The following is a 20,855-nucleotide window of genomic DNA, read 5'->3' as shown; positions in this document are numbered from 1 at the left end:
CTGTTACCGTTTTATCACCACTCGAGGAAGAAAGGCCCAAACCGTCTCCATGGCAAACGGTAAACACATGTTCTGTTAGACAGCCTGCCTCGAAACACCTAGAAAGGGATCCTGGAAGTTAACAAGGAAGAGTCTGGCTTTAAGCAGCTAAAGCAAGGGCAACGCAGAGATATATAGCTCGGGGTCAGCAGGGCCAGGAAGAAGTCTAGAGAATACTGACAAAGGAGCACAGATGGGCCAGGTGCCCCCGCCCCCCGAGGCCCATGGGGTGATGACGCCAAGAGCGGGCACCGGGCCCTCTGCTGGGCTGGGGAGGAGTGGGCAGGGGTCAAGATTTCCCCACTGAGAATCTGAGCCGAATGAGAGATGAACCGAGATGAACATGAGAGATACCATTTCCTCTGCAGTTCCATGTATGGCCAGGAAAGGAGAAGGAGTGGGACACAAGGATTTGCTCTCAGCTAACAGAAAATGCAGGTGGGAGTCCCAAGTTCAAATCCTGCCTCTGCCACCTTATGTCTGTGAAGAAGAAACTGGAATTAATCTCTGACATTTCATTTCCTGTGTGTAAACGTACATTGTGAATAAAACCTATCTCAGGGAGCTGCCATGGACAATGAGATGACAGTGACAGATATGAAAAGAGTTGGTAGTGGGAGTTCCCTGGTGGTCTAATGGTTAGGACTCAGCTCGCTCTTTTTTTTTTTTAAGGCGTTGGGGGTAGGAATTTATTAATTAATTAATTTTATTTTTTTGCTGTGTTGGGTCTTCGTTTCTCTGCGAGGGCTTTCTCTAGTTGGGGCAAGCGGAGGCCACTCTTCATCGCAGTGCGCGGGCCTCTCACCATCGTGGCCTCTCTCGTTGCAGAGCACAGGCTCCAGACGTGCAGGCTCAGCGGCCGTGGCTCACGGGCGTAGTTGCTCCACGGCATGTGGGATCCTCCCAGACCAGGGCTCGAACCCGTGTCCCCTGCATGAGCAGGCAGACTCTCAACCACCGCGCCACCAGGGAAGCCCCAGGACTCAGCTCTTTCACGGCCATGGCCCCGGTTCGATCCCTGGTTGGGGAACTGAGATCCTGAAAGCTGCACGGTGCAGCCAAAATAAATTTTGAAAAAAGAAAGAAAGAAAAAAAAAAGAAAGAAAAGAGTTGGTAGATACAAAAACAAAAAGGATTCTCATGTTCTACAGCACACAGACCCTTAGGGCCCAACCCGACCTAAGATCTCTGAGCCCGTTGCCTGGCAGACAGGGGGGCGGGCCACCTCTGCACTTGCGGGGAGCAACCAGAGCATGACACGGTCCCCGGCCCAGCGAGCAACCCTCTGCAGACAGCTCAGGTCCTGACAGAGCCCAGCTGCAGTTGGCCAGCCCGCTCCTCACAGGGAAGCAGGAAAGGCACCCAGTGTCCACCCCCCGGATCCTCAGGAGGTAACAGGGCTCTGGCCCACTCCCCCAAAACACCGCAGGTCTCTTTCTAGGAAGTGGTAGCACAGGGAACTATATTCAATATCCTGTGATAGACCATAATGGAAAAGAATACTAAAGGATGTATATATATGTGCAACTGAATCGCTTTGCTGTACAGCAGAGATCAACAAATTGTAAATCAACTTACACTTCAATTAAAAAAAAACGGGATGACTCATTTTTCAGAGATGTGTACTAAAACAATTTACAGATTAAATATGATGTCTAGCATCTGCTTCACAATAACCGGGCACAGGGAAAGAAGTAGGTGAGGGGGCTTCCCTGGTGGTGCAGTGGTTGAGAGTCCACCTGCAGGGGACACAGGTTCGTGCCCCGGTCCGGGAAGATCCCACATGCCGCGGAGTGGCTGGGCCCGTGAGCCATGGCCGCTGAGTCTGCGCGTCTGGAGCCTGTGCTCCGCAATGGAAGAGCCCACAGCAGTGAGAGGCCCGCGTACCACAAAAAAATAAATAAATAAAGTGGAAAACGGGGCCCAATTCCACCGCGACCACCTCCACGGCCCTGGGAGCCACCACCACCGATCACGGCGGCGATCACTTGGGAATTACAACCACCTTTTGTGCTAAATACCCCAATGGGACTTCAGAATCCTGATTATCACTTGGTTCTAGAAGTAGAGAAGCATGGGCACTCAAGATGAACCCCACACACCACGCACAGAACTCTCCAAGAAGGTTCCCAGAAGCCCACGAATCAGGGTGTTTCAGTTAACACTCAGCCACCAGGCGCGTGCTGAGGAAGAACTCAAATGACTTCCTGTAGCTGTTAAAAATGACTCGTGGGGGCTTTCACAGGAAAGGGGGTGACCTTGGGCTTACTCAGCAGAATCTCACTCCTTCTGGCTCTTCCTGAGAGCATGACCGGCACCCAGAGCGTTCAGCTGATGGCACAAAGGCTGGCCTTTTAATGAGCTCCTTCCACACCGAGTGGGAGGTGAAAGCCGGGAAGCTTCTAGTTCCTCAAGTCTTGACACCATGATGGAGGTCCTGGCAAGATGCTAGGATGTGTTACTATTATTGATAATTACAACAGTAATAATGATAGCAGCTAACTTTTCCTAAATGCTCACCAAGTGCAGGACGATGTCCTACACCTTGCAGCAACTGACACTATATTCCTCACAACAACCCTATATAGTAAGTCCTATTAGCAGCCCCATTTGATAGACAGAGAAACTCAGGCTCAGAGAACCTCAGTACCTTGCCCAGGCTCCCCCAGCTAGGAGGCAGCCAGGATGGGACCTGAAGCCACACCATCTGGCTCCAGAGCCCTCTAGTTTCTAGTCAGTGAAACAGGCATAGCAAACCTGGGTAAAAAAAAAAGCATCTCAATTCTAGCGCTAGCCAGGATCACTCAGGTTCATTCTTTAAAAAAAAATTTTTTTTTAATTTTCCATTAGCTACTTATTTACATAAAACAAAAAAGACTGGGTACTTTTACGTGGGCACACAGTTACCATGTGGTGATGCTGAACCTTTCCTTAAGCACCAAGTCATGGAGATTTAGTGGAATGAAAACTATACTGGGAATCAGAAGCCTTAGAATCTTGGTGTCACCAAATAATTTTGTGACGTGAAAAAAATTTACATTTTCTCAGATCTAAAAACCTTCTTTTAAAACTGATGTTAAAAGAGAAAAAAGTAAGCCTTTCTCATGTTCTGCCAGGCCAAGTCTTTAGCCTAGAGGCCTTTAGCCTGGTGGTTCAGCCCGTGAGGCCAGGCACACTGCGTCTGGTGGCAGCACAAGGAAAAGCAAAAAAAAGGAAAGGCTGCAGGCACATCTGCTTCCCCCATCACCCCAGGGTCTGCATCCCGCTTCACTCTTCACTCAAAGGCCCCCAGGGACCACCACACTGGGCCAGTCTGCATCTGTCCCCAATCTGGGATCAAGACAAACTAACACAACTGAAGACAGACACTTCTTAGGAGAGCACACAAATGGCATGGCCGGACGCCGGAGTCCACAGCGGCCTCTGGGAGGAGGATCCGCGTGGCGTCAAGGGAAGGACGCGTGCCCGATGCACAGAAGGGCCGCTGTGGACACTGCTGGGTGAAGGAATGGGCCCCGTGGAGGGAGGATTAACACTGCAGCAGTGTCGCCAGCGATCCCACCTTCAGAGGCACAGTATATGCTTCTGCCGAGAGCGAGACCGGTCGCTGGGAGGGCAGCCGCAGGTGAGGATGAGGTCATGAGCCGGGCTGAGCAGAGTTTTCCGGGTGGACAACCAACAAATCTTCTGGGCAGACCACCGAAGCCTGTAATCAACTGAGGCCAGGACCCAATGTCTCTGAGTCAAAGCCTTCCTGGCACCACTCAGAATACCTGCCTGTTCATTAGAGCTCACAGAAAACCACACACCGTGGACAGTCCTGAGGAATGCACACTAGGCCCCAGAGCCTTGATGTAACAGTGCGCCAGGCAGCCACAGCCCTAGCTAAACCCTGCCACCCGTGGCTGTTCAAGAATCATAGGCTGAGGGTCTAAAGAGGCAGCCGGCTCTGGCATAGGGCTGCGCCTGGAGATTCCTGCGGCTAAACCTTGAGAGCAGGCTCCCAGGAGCCAAGAGAAGGTTGTGGCACCATCCGGTACATACTAGGGGCAGGACCGCTGAGTCCGGCCACACAGGGAGCCGTCTGCAGCCTACTGAGCTGTTCAGTGTGCAACCTGTGTAACTGTCCCTGACAGCCAGCCAGCCAAGGCTTCTGCCTTCCAATCACTGGCAGACCACCCCTTTCAGGCCAGCTGCAGCACCAGGGTAGTCCGGACCCCAGCACCAGGACCCTGAGGCACTGTGAAAGTTAAGGCAAAGGCAGAGTCTAGAAATCTGGGTTCAAGTCCTGGAATCACCATTAACTTCATGTGTGCTTCTCAAGGTCACAAGTTATTTGTATCTCAGTTTTCTCGTCTATAAACAAGAGAGTCAGAATAATGTATTTTTAACATCCTTTCTGACTTTTAAGTTCTAGGATTCTTTGATTCTGTGACATGATAAACAAAGAAAGAAAGCTCTTTGGGCCTGATGGAGCCAGACTGCTACATGGGAGCCCAGGGCCTGCTGCCCTCACGCAGGTGCACAGCACTGTGACTGCACAGGACAACTTGGCAGGGGGGTAGGACACAGCAGAGGGAAGAAGGCCAGAGGACGGGCGCACGAGTGACAGATAATGGCTCCATGTCGGGGACAGACACCCACTCACTAGCCCAACCAAGCCCATACACACTCTGAGACTGTGCTTTGCAGTCACCAGATGACTCTCCAGCCCTCAGACTCAGCCTGGCAGGTTAGACGGCTTGTCCTCACCTACTGCCGCTTCTCTAACTCTCCTGGAATGGCTCCCAGCGAGAGCTGGGCTTCCCCACCCAGCAGATGCCTTGGTCTTAACCAACCCTCGTTTGTATTCCAGAGAGATCTCAGGTGTCTGTGCTCCCAGCCTGAGGCCTCCCAAACACCATGAGACCAGGGAGGGTGAGAGCCCGTGATGGGTGTGTCTGTGTGTTTGGGAGGGAGGGGGTCACCTCTTCAGCCTCAGAGCGGCCACATTCCACCCACCCTCACTGGGTGCTCGTAAGTGCACAGAGATGCGGGGTGACTGGTGATAACAGAGTAGGGCAGGGTTGCCACGTGGGGGAGCGGGTGGGAGAGCGGGGAAGAGGAGGGGAGAGAGGGTTTCTGGAAGCCAATGACCTTGAGCCACAAAGGGTCACAGGCATGGGACGCGTGAAAAGACGTTCCAAAGGCAGAGGCATGGGGGGAGGGGCCCGCGTGGCCAGGTGGACGTAGGTGAAGACAGGCGGGAGAGGCAGCTGGAGACAGACCAGCCAAGGGGCTTGGACTTGATCCTAAAGCAACAGGGTCCTGAGGCGGGGAGTGACGAGCCAGCTCTGAGTTTGGCGGTGACGTGTCTAGAGGTGTGCAAGGCTAAGGGGCCAAGCTTGGAAGGGACGAGGCCTGGGCAGCGCGTCAGGCGCAGTGCCGGCCTTGGGGGCACGTGTGCCGGGCTTCGCAGTTCAGGAAGGACAGAGATGCCGCCTGACCTTTGGCACGATACTGTCTCTGATCCGGCAGAGCTGCTGAAAGGAAAAGGACGATGCAATCTGCCCCTCAGCCTATCTTGCTCTTCAGACCCGTTATTTAAACCCACGAGCTCAGGCCCGGGTGGTTAGGCCCTTGCAGCACAGGGAGTACAGAGGAGAAAGGTAGGGTGTGCACGAGCACCAGACAGGAGCAAGGTGGCCCAGACACTGCCCCTCCCAGGGCCCTGAGTGCCCCACAGAAAAAAACAACAGGATGAGGAGGTGATTGCTAGGGTCCCGGCACTCTCCGATTCTCTGCAACTTGGCCAAATTCAACCGATTAGAAACACCTCCCAAAGTGGTGGGACATGGGCCAGCACTTGCTTGGAGGGAGTGTTATTGGCCCAACGTCTATGGAGAGAAATTGGGCAACAGCCAAAATTAAGACTACATAAATTCAGCATTTCTATTTCTAGGTATTTATCCCACATAATTCCATACACGTGCACACAAAGATATAGGTACAAAGATACTTAACCGCTGCAGCATGTTTCCAAAACATGATCAGAAATGTCCTAAGTGTCTATCAGGAGAGAAATGGTTAAGAAAAGGATTTAAGGCCATTGAATAGAATACTATGCAGCCATTAAAAAGAATAAGGCAGCATGAGGGAAAGACTGATATGAAATCATTTCCAAGAAAGATCACGCAGAATAATGGCTTTGTGTGAGGACGGGAAGACCGTCTTTGCTCATGTACATGGAACTCACCTAAAAAGGCTCTAGGCTGCTGCAACCACGGCTGCCCCCAACACGGGGATGCGCTGGACGGGCAGCAGGGGTGGGAAAAGGCTCCTTGAATTTGCTGCATGTGCATGTGTTACCTACGTCAGACGGCAGAGAGCCAGACGGAGGGGACACGGGCAAGGCCATGCCTACGGAATCCAGCAGAACCACAGTGCATGAATAGGCTGGTTAAACTCACTGTCCCGGGGGCAGAAGGTGGGAGAAACACTGGAGCATTTGGGGAGCTTCCTGGGAGCAGAACACCAGCAATAACGCCCCACTGTCCCTCCGGGTGAACAAAAGTCACAGAACCAGGGGTTCAGAAGAGACAAGAAGAGGTTGGAGCACCCAGGCACCAGGCTCTAGAATGAACTGGATGCGATCTGCGCCACTGACGGAGCAGAGGGAAACCCCTTCCAGCTGGGGGGTGGGGGGAGGGAAGCAGAGCACCTGTGGAGGCGGGGCTGGGCCCCAGCATCCTGGGTGTGTGACTTGCACACCCGCCCCAGTGTGCCCAGGTCACGGGCACCCCCATCCCATCTCCAGGCCGGATGCCACCCACGACTGTCCATCCGCCTGAGTCATCTTCCCAGACGGTCTGCGGTGACACGCGCCTCGCTCAGCCATCTAGGAGAGAAAACCGGGGTCCCCGTGGGGACGACACACTGTGGTTGACAGAGCTCACAATAAGTCCATGAAGAAAAGCAATCCCATCAAAGTGTAACCCCGAACGCTGAGGAAGAGGGGGCGGGGAGGAAACGGAACACTTTACCATCTGAGACAACAAACACCTTCTCCCCCGCTTCCAGGCCCCCGACGAGAACAATACCTCCCTTTCTGTCCCCAGACCTCAGCACCAAACTTACGTGTTCTCCACCTCCCGTCAGCGGGAGGCTGGCAGGGTGCCCGGCCAGGCTGAGCACCTGACAAATGTCACATGCCCTGTCACACTGCCACGGCACTGCTCAGGTCCTCAGGCAAACAGAGACCTCGGCCACACACCTCCGGGCCTGGGGAGGGATCTGCGGGGCTGGGTGCCAGCCAGGAGAAGGCATCTCCTCACCGGCTGACACTAAACCAGGACAGGCTGGCCTTTCCACTCAGGGGTCACTGTCGGGACCGGAGGGGGTCCCAGTGGTTATGTGACCAGGTGTCGCAGCCAACAGCTGAGCGAAGTGAGAAGTGGACAGGGGCTGCCTGGTCCCAGCAGCTCGGTTCCGCCCCAGGTCAGCAGCAGCCCCTCACTCCTTAAGCACCCGTCTTAACCATGCGCGCCTTCTCCACACACCTGTCCAGGTGAGCCTGGGGCGTGGCCCCTGCCTTCAGGCTGCTTCCCAGGACCCCGGCCACAGGCCACTCTGCCCGCCCAGCCGGGGCCACAGCCCTCCAGCCGGAGTCAGACTCCCAGTTCCCAGAGCAAGCGCAGGCGCCCGCTCCTGCCCTGCTGGGTGAGCAAGGCTACAGCCAGGACTTGGGGCACCCCAGCGTCGTTCGCGGGGAGAGAGGAGCCGTCTGGAGCCACAGCAGAGTTCGCAGTGTGCTGCTGAACTCTGGGACGCGGGGCCACTTGGGCCGGGGGAGGCCTGGGCGCCTCACCCCTGCACGAGGCCACCCCGCCTTCCCAGCCTCTGGCTGCAGCAGAACAGAGAACAGAGACAGCTACTGCTGCCGGCCGTGACCCTGGCAATGACCCCTAGTGCTGCGACAACTGTCTCGCTTCCTGCTGCACACCCTCAGCCCTCTTCGAAGTGGCAGCCAGCGCACCCTCGCTCCGCATTCTCCCGCCGCTGCTGCGCTCAGCTGCACCAGCCCATTCCAGGCCCGCAGGCCTCTGTGCCCGTCTCGCCAAGGGGCCTGGCAGACGTAGCCCCCTCGCCTGCTTCACTCCCTCCCCCTGCTCACTAGGCCTTTTAGGCCTGGCTCAAGTGTCACCTCCTCAGAGAGGTGATAACACCCTCCCTGTTATCACAGGTCTTGATTTTTCTTCTTCCTAGAACTTACCGTAAATGGAGACTACGGTGCTTTTCCTCCATTTACTTGTGTTTTCTTAGCATCAACCCTGCCTCCCCTATAGCAACACACACACACACACTCACACACACACACACACTCTCACACACACACTCACACTCACACCCACACACTCACACCCACACATACCCTCACTCACACCCACCCACCCACACACTCACACACACTCACACACACACACTCCGTGGGGAAAGGGCTGCATCCACCTAACCTGTCTTATTTTTTGTATCTGCGATGTCTTTTAGGATCCCTGGCACTCAGCAAGTGCTCAATTAAGACTTGTGGAATGAATGACACAGTGGTTATCTGACGAATGATCTCATGGATCAATGGAGAGACTGCGAGATACTGGCCAGGTCAGGGGCTAGAAGCCAGGGAGTGTGTGAGGCCTGAGGCAGGGGGCATGGACCCCAGCCAGCGTGGGAGGGGCTCACAGAAGGTCCTCGTGGCTCACTCTGTCCGTCTCCAGAGGACGGAGGTCAGCGGAGGCCCAGCCCGTGGCCCACCAGAGCAGCTTTACTCTTGGCTGGTGAGAGACTTTGTGATTTATTACACAAAGTCAAAAGAAACCACAGGGGCCTTTATCGTGGGCACACAGACCACATGGGTGGCACAGAAGCAAGTCAGGAAGTCATGGCCCCAAAGAGGCCAGGAGGAGAGTGGAAGACACCTTCCTGCCGTAGATGTTCCTGAAATAAAGAACCCACGGGACTACAGACCTCTTGGTGGGGGTTCCCAATCTCCAAAACCCAGATACTGGTACTCGAGGAGCCCAACACGTCCACAGGGCCGAACTAAGGAACCCTGAAATGTGTATACACAAGTTTTCCCTATGACTTTGGGAAAATGTATTAGTAGCAAACATGAGTATTTCTAAAACCCAGAAGACCTGCAACCCTGAGCTGTGAAATGGTGACTGTCCACGCACACACACAGAGGGACCACGGCCAGCGCGCCGGGTGAGCTCCGGCTTTCGCGTGGCCGTCCCTCCCACCGCCCCACCCAGTGCTGTACAAAGTCCATCTCTGCTCTGGGCAGGTAACAGGCAGGGTCATAAAGCTGTGCGTCTTCCTGGGGGGCTGGCCTCCCCCGCCACAGGGAAAGGCCCTGCAGACACTCAATGGCCCTAAATGGCCCCAAGCTCCCTGGGGCAGAATGAGAGACTCACAGCCACCGCCCGCTGGCCTGGCCTGGACGCACAATGGGTGGACTGTGCGGCCACTTCCGCCACGGGAGGAGGGGCCTCGTGACCCAGGGCAGCAGTCATGGGGAGGCTGACCTCACAGCCTCCCGGGACAGGATCTGTCCTCGGGCCAGGGCCACCAGATCTGCCCAGCTCTGCCTCCCCTGGCCTCTGCCGGCCAACATTTTATCATGGTGTGGCACCACCGATGTCAGAGCAATGCTAGACAGGGACCGGGAATCACTGGCTCTCAATCCTCCAGGGGTCCGTCCGCTGCCGGCCAAAGCCCCTCTGAAGCATATCTGAAAAGAGCACAGCCACCTTCTTACTGATTGGCTGTAGGCAAGTGATCTAACTTCCTTGGGCCTCAGTTTTGTCACCTAAAAAAATGGGGAAGTAATTCCATTTTTCCCATGGATTGATATATAAGCATCCAATGAGACAGATACAAGATGTGGAGTGCCCAAGACAGAGAGGGCCACTTGGGATGTGCTCGGGAAACGGTGGCCTCTCCCGTGGCTCCATGGTGATGGCCTGAATCATTCCCTGGTGCTCAGGGCTCTGACCCCCGTCCAGAAGGCCCACATGCCACCAGGCACTGCCCCCAAGACAGACAAACTCACTTAACTTTTGATAGGTTTAGACGTCATCTTCTTAATCAGATTAGAAAGCCTCCAACAACAAAAACTGTTGTTTCTTCTCCTTGCCCTCTGCGCCTACAGCACACAGTACAGAGCCCCATGCTGACAGCTGCTCAGTAAACATCTGAGGTCGACAGGGTTTGAGTCAACACAGCTGTGAAATCATTTCGGAGCCAGAGGGGTCTCGGAGTAAAACGGAGCTGTGGTCTTGGAGGTGATCACCGCTGTTCATGGCAATGGCCTTTGGGGTTGGGTACCACTGCTCTCAATGCCACCGTCTTCTGCTGGCATCCTGGTGTGTTCCTGGCATGGCAGGTGGGGAAACCGAGGCCCAGGTGGGTGAGCTGGTGAGCAGTGGAGCCAGGCACAGTATCCAAAGTCCCCCTGAAGGCCACCCGGCCCTGCTCTAAGGACAGTCCATATTCCCACCCCCCTGTCACAGAGCACAGCTCTCACTTGGGGACACTTGCATAATCACTGTCTCACTGACTTCTCTAAGCACTCTCAAGTTGGCTGCAACCGACAGTCACAGATAAGGCTGCTGGACTATCGTCATGGTATGAGAACAAGCTGACACAACTGAGTGGTCACTAAGGGCTCCAGCTGGGCAGAGTGTTTTACACGTGTTCTCACACGCCAGGCGCTAACAGTAAGAGTGGTGAACGCTTGCACGCACTCGGGGCCGAGGGCATCCTGCATGTTAACTTGTTGAAGCGTCCTTTTTATTTTTTAGAAGAAAAGGGCCCTGTGTATTGCTGTTCACCATGTTCGGCTCCCCGGCCTGCAGGCGGCTCCTACTTCCCTGATCCCTGCCTGGAGGACCCGTGTGGCCACTGACATGTTAGGAGTCCCCAGCTTGTGTCACTTTGGGGCAGAAGCTAAGAGCCAGGACGAGCTTCACTGAGGCCTCTTCCCTCGGCCACCAGGACCCGTCAGCAGCTGCCCGTCATCTGGGTCCCAGACGTGCAGCAGAGCTCAGCCAGCCCTCGGAGGGTGTGCGGCACAGGGCAGGAGGAGGCCTGTGCTGGGTCCCGGGAGCTGCTCGTTACTGCGGCGCGGCCGAGCCAGTCCCCACAGAATGGAGAGGGAGGGGTCTTGAAAGTCACCCCCTCCGACGTCCTCCAGCATCTCAGGAGGACACTGGAGCCTGCAGCTACACCGCCAGGGAGCGGCGGGCCACATGCGGGCCCGCTTCCTGCCCCGGGGCCGGGCCCCAGCAGATTCTCAACTCACGCCTCGAGGATCACCAGTGCTCTGAGGGCTGGACACGTGTTAACATACTCAGTCCCCCCACAGTCCTGGGAGGTGTGGACGATGGCTGTCCACTTTTTATAGATGAGGGAACTGAGCACATGCCAAAGGCCAGCCAGCAAGCAGTGGGGAGGCCAGCTCTGAGGCCAGGCAAGGGCTCCAGTTATCAGCGCTCCTAACCACCCTGCTGTGGGCGCCCAACAATCTGGAGGAGGAAAAAGGCAAATCTGAGGGCTCTAGACATTTGCACACAGAGTATAAGGAGGGCTCCAAGGAAGATATACAAGTGTTCGACAGACACGCAGAAAAATGCTTGACATCATTGGCTGCCAGGGAAATTTTAAACCAATTCAAAACTACAAGATACCATTGCACGCCCACTAGGACGACGAAAATCAAAGTCAGATACGTGTTGGCAAGGATGTAGAGAGACTGGAACCTTTATATGCGGTGGGGATCTAAAATGGTACAGCCACCAGGGAAAATAGTCTGGCGGTTCCTCAACCGACCACCGGCCCCAGCAATTCCACTCCTGGGTGTATACCCCAGAGAAATGAAAACACACGTACGCATAAAAACATGCGCATGAGGGCTTCCCTGGTGGCGCAGTGGTTGAGAGTCCGCCTGCCGACGCAGGGGACACGGGTTCGTGCCCCAGTCTGGGAAGATCCCACATGCCGCGGAGCGGCTGGGCCCGTGAGCCATGGCCGCTGAGCCTGCGCGTCCGGAGCCTGCGCTCCGCAACGGGAGAGGCCACAACAGTGAGAGGCCCGTGTACCACAAAAAAAAAAAAAAAAAAACATGCCCATGAATGTTTCCAACAGCGTTCTTCATAACAGGCAAAAGACAGAAACCACCGAATGTCCACCAGCTGATGACTGGACAGACACAATGTGGTCTAGCCATACACTGGAATATTATTCAGCCGTGAAAAGGAAAGAAGCACAGATCCACGGTACAACATGGATGAACCTTAAAAACATTATGCTGTGGGAAAGAAACGAGTCACAAAAGATGGTATTGTCTTTTTTTTTTTTTTGGCCTCTACACGTGGCCTGTGGGATCTCAGTTCCCCAACCAAGGATTGAACCCGTGCCCTCGGCAGTGCAAGCGTGGAGTCCTAACCACTAGACCACCAGGGAATTCCGAAAGATGGTGTATTATATGATTCCATGCATATTGAAGTCCAGAACGGGGAAATCTATAGAGACAGAAAGTGGTGGTTGTCTACGGCTGGGGTGGGCACGGGGTGACAGTTAAAGGGTACAGCGTTTCTTTCTGAGGTGATGAAAATGTTCTAAAACTGACTGTAGTGATGGCTGTACACATCTGTGGATACATTAAAAACCACTGGATGGTACACTTTGAAAGAGTGAATTGTATGGTATGTGCATCTCCTTGTTTTTTAAAAGGATAAGGGGTAGGGGGTAGGGAGCTGGGCTACTGAAATGCTACTTCCTTTCAGGTAATGATGACGAAGAACCAACGTGCAAAGTGTGCGTTCTCTGCCGACATCCCCGCGGCGAGGGAAGAGCACCCTCCCAGATCCACTTCATACAACCAAACAGCTGACGGGACCCGAGGGGGGTGCGCGGAGCATCGTCGTGCACGGGCCCAGGAGGGCCGGGCCGGACCGCTCAGAGGCTGGCCTGTCACGGCTGAGCAAGGAACGCTCAGGACCACAGGGGCCCTGGAGTGAGAAGGCGGCACTGCTGAGCCTCCAATGGCATGAGTCCCTCTCCATCTCAGAAAACTGCCAGGTTCCAATGACCACAGTGTCCCCACTGCTCGGAGTTCATCCTGCACTGGTAATTCCCCCTCCTACGCAGGGTCTCTCGTTCCAGTTAAATCTGATCTTATCACTCCCACCCTGAGCCTTCAGGATAAAGTCCAAGCCCCACAGCCTGGTGTGAAAAGCACTCTCTCCACTCTTATGGTCTTGCAGGTCCCCACATCCGAAGGGAGGTCCACATGCACCCAAAAGGCGGTGCTGTCTGCCTCGTGAGCCCTCCCCGCCCCCGCCCAGCTACCCACTGGAGCCACTTTCTCCCTCCCCTGACCCACATGGGCGTCCTGCACCAGCCCCGCACCCACGACGCTCTTCCACTTCACAGACACGTAGACATGTCTCCTACATACCAGGCACTGTGTGCGGCAAAGGGGATACCCGGGGAGCTTGAAGCAGACGTGATCTCTGCTCCTGCGGAGCTATAATCCCCAAATGGAGAGACTGGCAGAAGCAACCAGTAGAGAATGACAAACTTCCAAACAGAGGGAAGGAAAGGTGCAAAGTTTTAAGGGTCCGGGACAGGGAATGTGTCCTAAGTCAGGTAATCAGAGAGACATCCCTGAGGAAGGGACACCTGAGCTGAGAGCTGGGGGTGGGGACGAATTCCAATTAAGGGAACGTCCTGTGCAAAGGCACTGAGGTGGAAAAGAGCTCAGAGCTTGAGCAGCTGCTGCAGGAGGGCCAGCAAGGCAAGGAAGGGGCGGGTGGGACAAGATGAGGCTGGGGAGGGGGGGAGGGAGGCCGCGGCCAGACTGCAGGCCTCACGGGCCATGTCAGAGGCTAGTCTTCACTATCATCGCAATGAAAAGGTGTGAAAGAGTTTTTAGTCAGGATGAGCGGGGATCAGGTCTGCGCGTCTCCTAGCGCATCACCCTGGGGTCTGCGAGTGCAGTTCCTGGTTTCCCGAGGCCTCCCCTCCGGGCTGGGGGCTCCTGTGGACGGAGCTCAGCAAGCACTGTGCCACTTCAGAGGAAGCTGTCCCTGTGGTCACACAGGGGGTCCAGGGGCCATCTGGGGGACACTTAACATCCTTCCAGCTAACGAAGATGGGGAGAAGAGGCGACAGTTTAGACTCAAACCTCCTCCTTCCGAGCTCATTCAGGGAAACCCCAGGAAGACCCACCCAGACAGCCCCACCTGACTCATGGAATACAGTCGCCATAACACTTCGAACGATTCTGGGGCAGCAGCAGGAGGGCCACCCCCTCGGCCCCCGGGCCACACCTGACAGCTGGCCCTGGATGCCACAGGGAGGAGGTTCTGGTCACTCCCCTGAAGAAGCAGCTCTAGAGGCCAGGAAGCCCTCCCACCACCCCAGGGGGCCTCTGTCCAGGTCTGTTCCCTGAAAACTGAATCTCGGGCAGAGCCTCGGCGGCACCAGGCCGTCGGCTCCACGAGAACCTTGGCGCAGAAAAACAACTGAATCATCCTGATCATTCTCCACGCCAAGCCCTCTCGAGGCCAATATTCCTTTCGGTGGGGGGGCGGGGGGAGGTGGCAGCTTGGGAGTTGATTTCTATGGCAACCAGCTTTAGTGATCTGCATAAGCTCCAGACACACAACCCCCAACCTGTCCACAAGGGCAGCCAGAAAAAAAGCATAACCTCTCAGCTCTGAGAATTCCTGTCCATCCCTGGGTCCTGGAGGTTTAATGGAAGCATCCCATGGGCGGAATGCTCTAGGGCTGTCAGAAACATCTCAGAAACTCATCTATCTTGACCCACACAGCCCCAAGCCACTTCCCCAGGGACCCGAGTATCGCCTTTGGTGAAGGCCCTTCGAGCTGAGCCCCTTCTGGGGCAAACCACCTTTCTCCGTTTGCTTACAACAAAATGCAGAAAGGCCAGCTTTGCAAACCCAAGCCCGGGGCCCTGCTTCCCAGTCTCTGAAATCTGAATGTCCCTCTGCCTCTGCTGACCCTGGGCCCCTCCCCGCACCTAAGCCCGTGCCTCCCTGTTCATGTCCCGAGAATAAATATTAAAACAGAAATCTGAAAACAACGGCACGGTCAAGGTCAAGTGTCACTCTATGGCCTGGCTCTGAACTTGAATCTCGTATCTCACGCAGGGTGGGAAGACCAGGTCAGCGCCGACAGCCCAGGGCCCCGTGGCGGGAGGATGGCCTGCGTGCTGCTGAGCAGGCCTCACCTGGCACCTCTCAGTCCCTCTCTCCACCGGCCCCTGCCCCTCTCCTCTCTTCTTGGGGCCTGTGCAAAGTGCAGCCTGTCACCCTTCTCCCCAAAGGAGCGTGCTCTTCGCAAAAGAGGAAACATCCCGGCCTTAGCAGATATCCGCTTCATGCTCAAGCACAGACGGCAGTATTTATCCTGGAGATACTGAGGCTGGAAGGTTATCCTGAGGTCACCTCAGGCATCTGAGGGCTGGCTGCTGTGTGTGCCCCGGGTGGGACAGACTCCTGGGACCCAGCCGAGACCTCCCTGGGAAACGCAGCCGGTGGCTGAAACCCTTGGAGCTGCACGTCCCCACGTGCCGCCTGACATGCTCTCCAACCTTCTCTGCACAAGAACAGGAACACAGGGGACCAAGTTCCCCTTCAGTGCTCAGCCACCACCTGCCCCGCGCCGTGGGCTGTGGGTGTGCTTGCGGGGAGCAGGGGATGGGAGGCCCCCCAGGGTTGGTTGCTCCCTAACTCCCAGTCCTTTATCTAAGAAAGTAATGACACAGGCAGTAGTGGTGGGAGCAGCTGTAAGAACTCAGCAAACATTAGACACTTCTACATACTCAAAGACATTTACTTCTCACAGCCACCTGCCCACCTTAAGAAATAGGACCTAGCAGCAACCCCATTTTACAGAAGAGGAAACTGAGGCTCGAGGGGGTCATGTGATCACACTGGTATCGACCACCAACTAAGCACTGGCTGGGGCCTGAGCACCGGGTGAAGCACTTCATACGCATCGTGTTGTTTACTCTTCCCAACACGGTGTGAGGTTTTCCTGGTACTAACACCATTTTACAAATAAGAAAACTGAGGCTCGGCGAGCTCACAGAGGAGCCCTAACACGCCTTTCCCCACGGCCTCCCAGCCCCATGCAAGCGGAAGAGACTTCAGGTTGCTGGCCAGGCAAAGGCCCTGCAGGGCACCACGTGTGGACAGCGCACCTCCCCACTTGCGTGGGGGAGTGGGACAGGACACCAGCAGGGCCACAAACGGGCCACCAGGGCTCATGGGAAGCGGGAATCTGCCAGAGTCCGTCAAGAAGGGGGCGAGAGCCACAGGGAAGTGAGGGAGGCTGAGGCCACCGACCCTGGACACATGGGGGAAGAAAATGCTGTCAGCAGGAGGGCTGCTATGTGGCGATGAGAGTCCCCTTTGTCCTGATAAAGAAAGACAGGACGCCAACCCTCCAGTTATCACACACTGCAAAGCGCTGGCTCGAGCATCCCTCCCGCAGGGAGGCCCTCTCTCTCTCAGCTGCATTTTCACTGATAACATGACCTTGTTTTTCATGACCCCCGAGCCGCTTTCCTGGGGAATGAATCATGCTCTTGTCCACAACACACAAAACACAGGGCAAGTCAGCGGCGGCAATGGCAGCCCCCCCCAAGGTGGCGGGCGGGTTACCGTGGGGTCAGGACCCAGGCTGCTGGGGAAACGGGGAAGGGAGAAGGGAAAAGCCAAGAGGACTTGGTCCCAGCTCAGAGATGGGCACTCAGGGTCAAAGCCGTGAGCTCGCAGAGGGGTCCTCCACCACGGCAGGACTCAGGGGCCAAGGGCAGCCGCTCCAGTTCAAAGGCCCTTGGGGGTCCCTTTCTCCAGGGGTGGCAAGAGGGTTCCGCCCCTGTGCCAACTCAACGCCTGTGGCTGCGGCTGTGTGTCGCTGAGGACGCACAGGCACGTGCGCACTCTGCAGTGCTCAGATCGGTAAACCAGGTCTCTCAGCGTAGAGGGCAGAGCGGGTGCCAACCGTGCCCTGGTTCAATCCCGTCTCGCCCCCGACGGGACGGAGGCCCCGGCAGGGAAGTGCCCGACCACAAGCCCATGTCTTCTTGGCGGTGGCAGAGCCGTGTGTACAGAGTACACGGCAAGGCGGCTCCACGGCTTTGGAAATGCACAGCACCGCTCCCGGCCCCCGCCTCACCCCTCCACGCACCTGGAACCTGTGCACCAGCTCCAGGGACTGGCTGTCGTTCTGGTCGGCTTCGAGGATGACATCGGTCAGCTTGTGGATGATGACGTCCAGGGGGCCCTGCTCCTCGATTGGCCGGCTAAGGTTCAGCTACAAGCGGGAGACACAGAGAAAAAGAACAACTTCAGCTCCTGAGCCCGCTGCCCCATCTATCCCGTCTCCTCTGCATGTCCCCGCAGCACGGAGAGGGGGCAGGAGGAGGGCTGGCACTCGTGGGACAGGACGGGACGAATGGGATGAACTCGCTGAGGACCTGGAGCCCTTCCGGGGCAGGCCCTGTGTTTACACTTCTGTCCCTGAGCCCCAAGCGGCCCAGGACACAGAAAATACACACGTGGAATCAGGGTGACGAAGTTTCTGTGGATCGAGGGAGAGTCGCTGTGAAAGCATTTACTGGCCACGCTGCAGCTGCCCTACCACCCAGGTTTTTCAGGTGGGGACACCAGGGTTCAGGGAGGTCAAGTCCAACGACTGAAGTCACACGGCCAGACCTGAACTGAGATGCAAGCGGACGCTCTCTCCACAAAACTACACACAGTCTCGGCAAAGCTGTGATCTGCGCGAATCTGAGAGCTGCTGCTTTGAGAGACCAGAAGCTGGTACTTCACACTGAGATCAGGGCCTATGATGACAAAGTGAGGGGGCAGCGGGCTGCCTGGGGTCCCTGAGGCTCGGCTCCACTGGGGGGCGTGTTTATTTTTTTAAGAGCGTGGGGTTAGGAAGATCGGGCCCCGGGGGGAGCCAGAGCTGCTGGCTGACAGACAGTCGGCATCACCTGACCCCCAAGACAGGAGCACCTGCCAACAGCCGGGGCCGCCTCACACCGAGCTTCCTGACTGGCCAGATGTCTGCCGCCCGGCATGCGGCCGCCACCAGCTGCGTGGCCCGCTCCCTTGGAGGGGACGGCGCCAGCCCGGCACCTGGCTGACCCCCTGGGTGGCCTCAGCAGAGGCCGGAGACAGCCACCAGCGCCATCCCTGCCCTCAGCCCCACCCCCAGGGGGGCCTCCCTCCGGGATTCCCGGCTGTTTGTTTCAAAGTCGTTCATAAAGAAATCACGGTGACAGCTCTAGGCAGACACTGTGCTAAAAACGTATGTCCGTTCGTTTCTTTTCATTTTCAAACCACACAGTGAGAAGGAATCCCACAGACACAGACTTCTGAGACCTGCCTGGGACCTCACGGTGAGAGGGCAGAGGCAGAGCTGCCGCCGGGCCTGTCCCACACCCCATGCCTGCCCTGTGCCACGGGACGCTGTCCTCTACAGCCACGACCACCCAGCTGCCTTGTCCTCTGGCTGCTGGCCGAGTCCGGCCATTTGGAGACACCAGCAGAAGAGGGGAGAGGAGCCTGGGTGTTTGCTCCCACCGTCCCCACTGCGCAGGGCAGCCCCTCTCCCACGACCACCACTGTCTCTAAGCTCTCCCTTCCCCTAGTCCCCTGAGGCCTGGGGTGGTGACAGCCCGCCATTCTCGGGGTGCCTCACCACCTCCCGCTGGCTCCTTTGACCCTGCCCACACCTTGCCATCCTCCCTCATTTAAACTCTTTTTCCGTTAAGGCTTCAGAATGTGCCAGCTCTTTTCTGCTGATATCCTTAACTCCTCTTTTTTATTGTCTGCCAGGAAAGATGTTAAGGGATTTTACCTATTTGGGAAAAAAAAAAAAAAATCCCATGGACTTCACCAAAAGAAAATACTGAAGGACACCGATCCTTCCCCGTGGTGACTAGCCTGTGTACAAAACAGCAAAAATGAGACCAGCTGAGAAGCTGCCCATCTTCTGGGACTCCTGGACGGGGAAGGGAAACGGCATTTGTCCTCACAGCACAGCCAGGAGCTGGGGGTGATGGTCCCCCTTCACAAACCAGGACACCTAGAGCCCAGGAGGAAAAATGACCGGGCAAGGTCTCACGGGTGGGAGGTGGCCCGGCTGGGGCCTGGACACGCAGTGACACCAATGGGCTCAGCCCGCAGCCAAGCTGCTAGGTGTCCTGGGGCCCGTGCAAAAGCCTAGCGGCATCCCTGGGTCTCAGTTTCCCCTTGGATAAAAAACAGGAAACTCCAAGGACCTTTCCGGTTCTGTCCGCGGATTCATTATTACATTCCCATCCAACTCCACTTCCCAGAATAAAACAGAATTGGAAGGAAGGCAGAGCCGCCGGTGGGAAGTGGGAACACGGGCAAAGGACAGCTCATTCTCAGAGGTGCCACAGACACAAGCCCATTTGTGCTGTAACCGCGGCTCCGCTGTGACAGGCACCAAAACAAGAAGCCAATATTTTCAGACCAAGACAGCCACGGATGGAAGAGAACTGGGTCACATGGTGATGCTGGGCAGGGCGCCCCGGGCCTCAGAAACCCCATCCCAGAGAGGACATTTCCCATGCAGCAAGAGGGGACAGAGTCAGCCCCTGAGAGGAACCTGGGGCCCCAGTGCGCTTGGGGAAGGAGGTGGGCAGGAAATGCCCTCAGCTCACGCTCGCCTGGCATCACCCAAGGCCTGTAGACCTGACAACCGTGGGCTGTTTGGAAAATAAGCTCCCCACGTTCCCGGCCGCCCCACTGAAGGTAAACAGTTGAGTTTTGGAAGCCGGCCACCTTCCTTTGTGTATTTTCCAAGCATTTTTGTGCCAGTGAAACCCTTTCACGAGAACAGCAATCAGGACACACGTCAGGCCTGGATGGTCTCCCTCAGCATCGCTGCAGCATCCTTGCTGGGGCACAAGCAGTGCTGTCAGTGGCTCTAAAAGGCCCTCTAGGGCTTCCCCGGTGGAGCAGTGGTTGAGAGTCCGCCTGCCGATGCAGGGGACGTGGGTTCGTGCCCCGGTCCGGGAAGACCCCACATGCTGTGGAGCGGCTGGGCCCGTGAGCCATGTGCTACTGAGCCTGTGCGTCCGGAGCCTGTGCTCCGCAACGGGAGAGGCCACAACAGTGAGAGGCCCGCGTACCGCAAAAATAAATAAATAAATAAATAAATAAAATAAATAAATAAATAAAATAAATAAATAAATAAATAAATAAAATAAAATAAATGGCCCTCCAGCACTGCCTTTCCTCAATGGACCAGACAAGCCTTGGTCATCCTGAGGGGGTCTACCCCAAGGAGCCGGCAGTCTCTCTCCACTGGCTGGGAAGGGGGAGAAGGCCCTCTGGGGCTGCATCCTCAGGAGTGGTACTCAGCAGGCTCTGGGCGCACGTGGGAGAGAACCCAGGACCCTGCAGAGGAGGGACCCTCAGGAGGGAGAGGCAGCGCCACAGAGCAGGGGACCCTGCAGAGGAGGGGGACCGCAGCAGAGGGGACCCTCAGGAGGGGGGGTGTCAGAGCCGAGGGACCCTCAGATGGAGGACGCTGCACAGGAGGGAACCCTGGGGCAGGGGAGGCACCTCAGAGGCTTCGTTTCCCAGATGCAGTGGGGATGGGGGCTCGGGTGGAAGTGAACTCACTTCAGTTGTGCCATTTTGTTTTTCTGACCCCACTCCGTTCGCAGAAAAGGGAACTGTCCCAGGGACCTGTTCTCTTCC

At 56.3% G+C, this 20,855-nt stretch overlaps 1 protein-coding gene across 3 annotated transcripts in view; it reads right to left on the bottom strand.

Annotated features, from left to right (window-relative positions):
* Positions 1–20,855, bottom strand: part of ITPK1 (inositol-tetrakisphosphate 1-kinase) — a 160,186-nt gene that overhangs the window by 49,826 nt on the left and 89,505 nt on the right. For all 3 annotated transcript variants that reach the window (XM_060004010.1, XM_069540409.1, XM_060004012.1), the window contains one exon: positions 17,299–17,424. In XM_060004010.1, the coding sequence (XP_059859993.1) occupies positions 17,299–17,424 (126 nt within the window). The remainder of the gene's footprint in view (positions 1–17,298; positions 17,425–20,855) is intronic.

Source organism: Delphinus delphis, chromosome 2 (assembly GCF_949987515.2).
Source record: "Delphinus delphis chromosome 2, mDelDel1.2, whole genome shotgun sequence".
Taxonomy (NCBI): domain Eukaryota; kingdom Metazoa; phylum Chordata; class Mammalia; order Artiodactyla; family Delphinidae; genus Delphinus; species Delphinus delphis.
The sequence above is the reverse complement of the archived record's forward strand: the minus strand, read 5'-3'. Positions and strand labels throughout refer to the sequence as shown.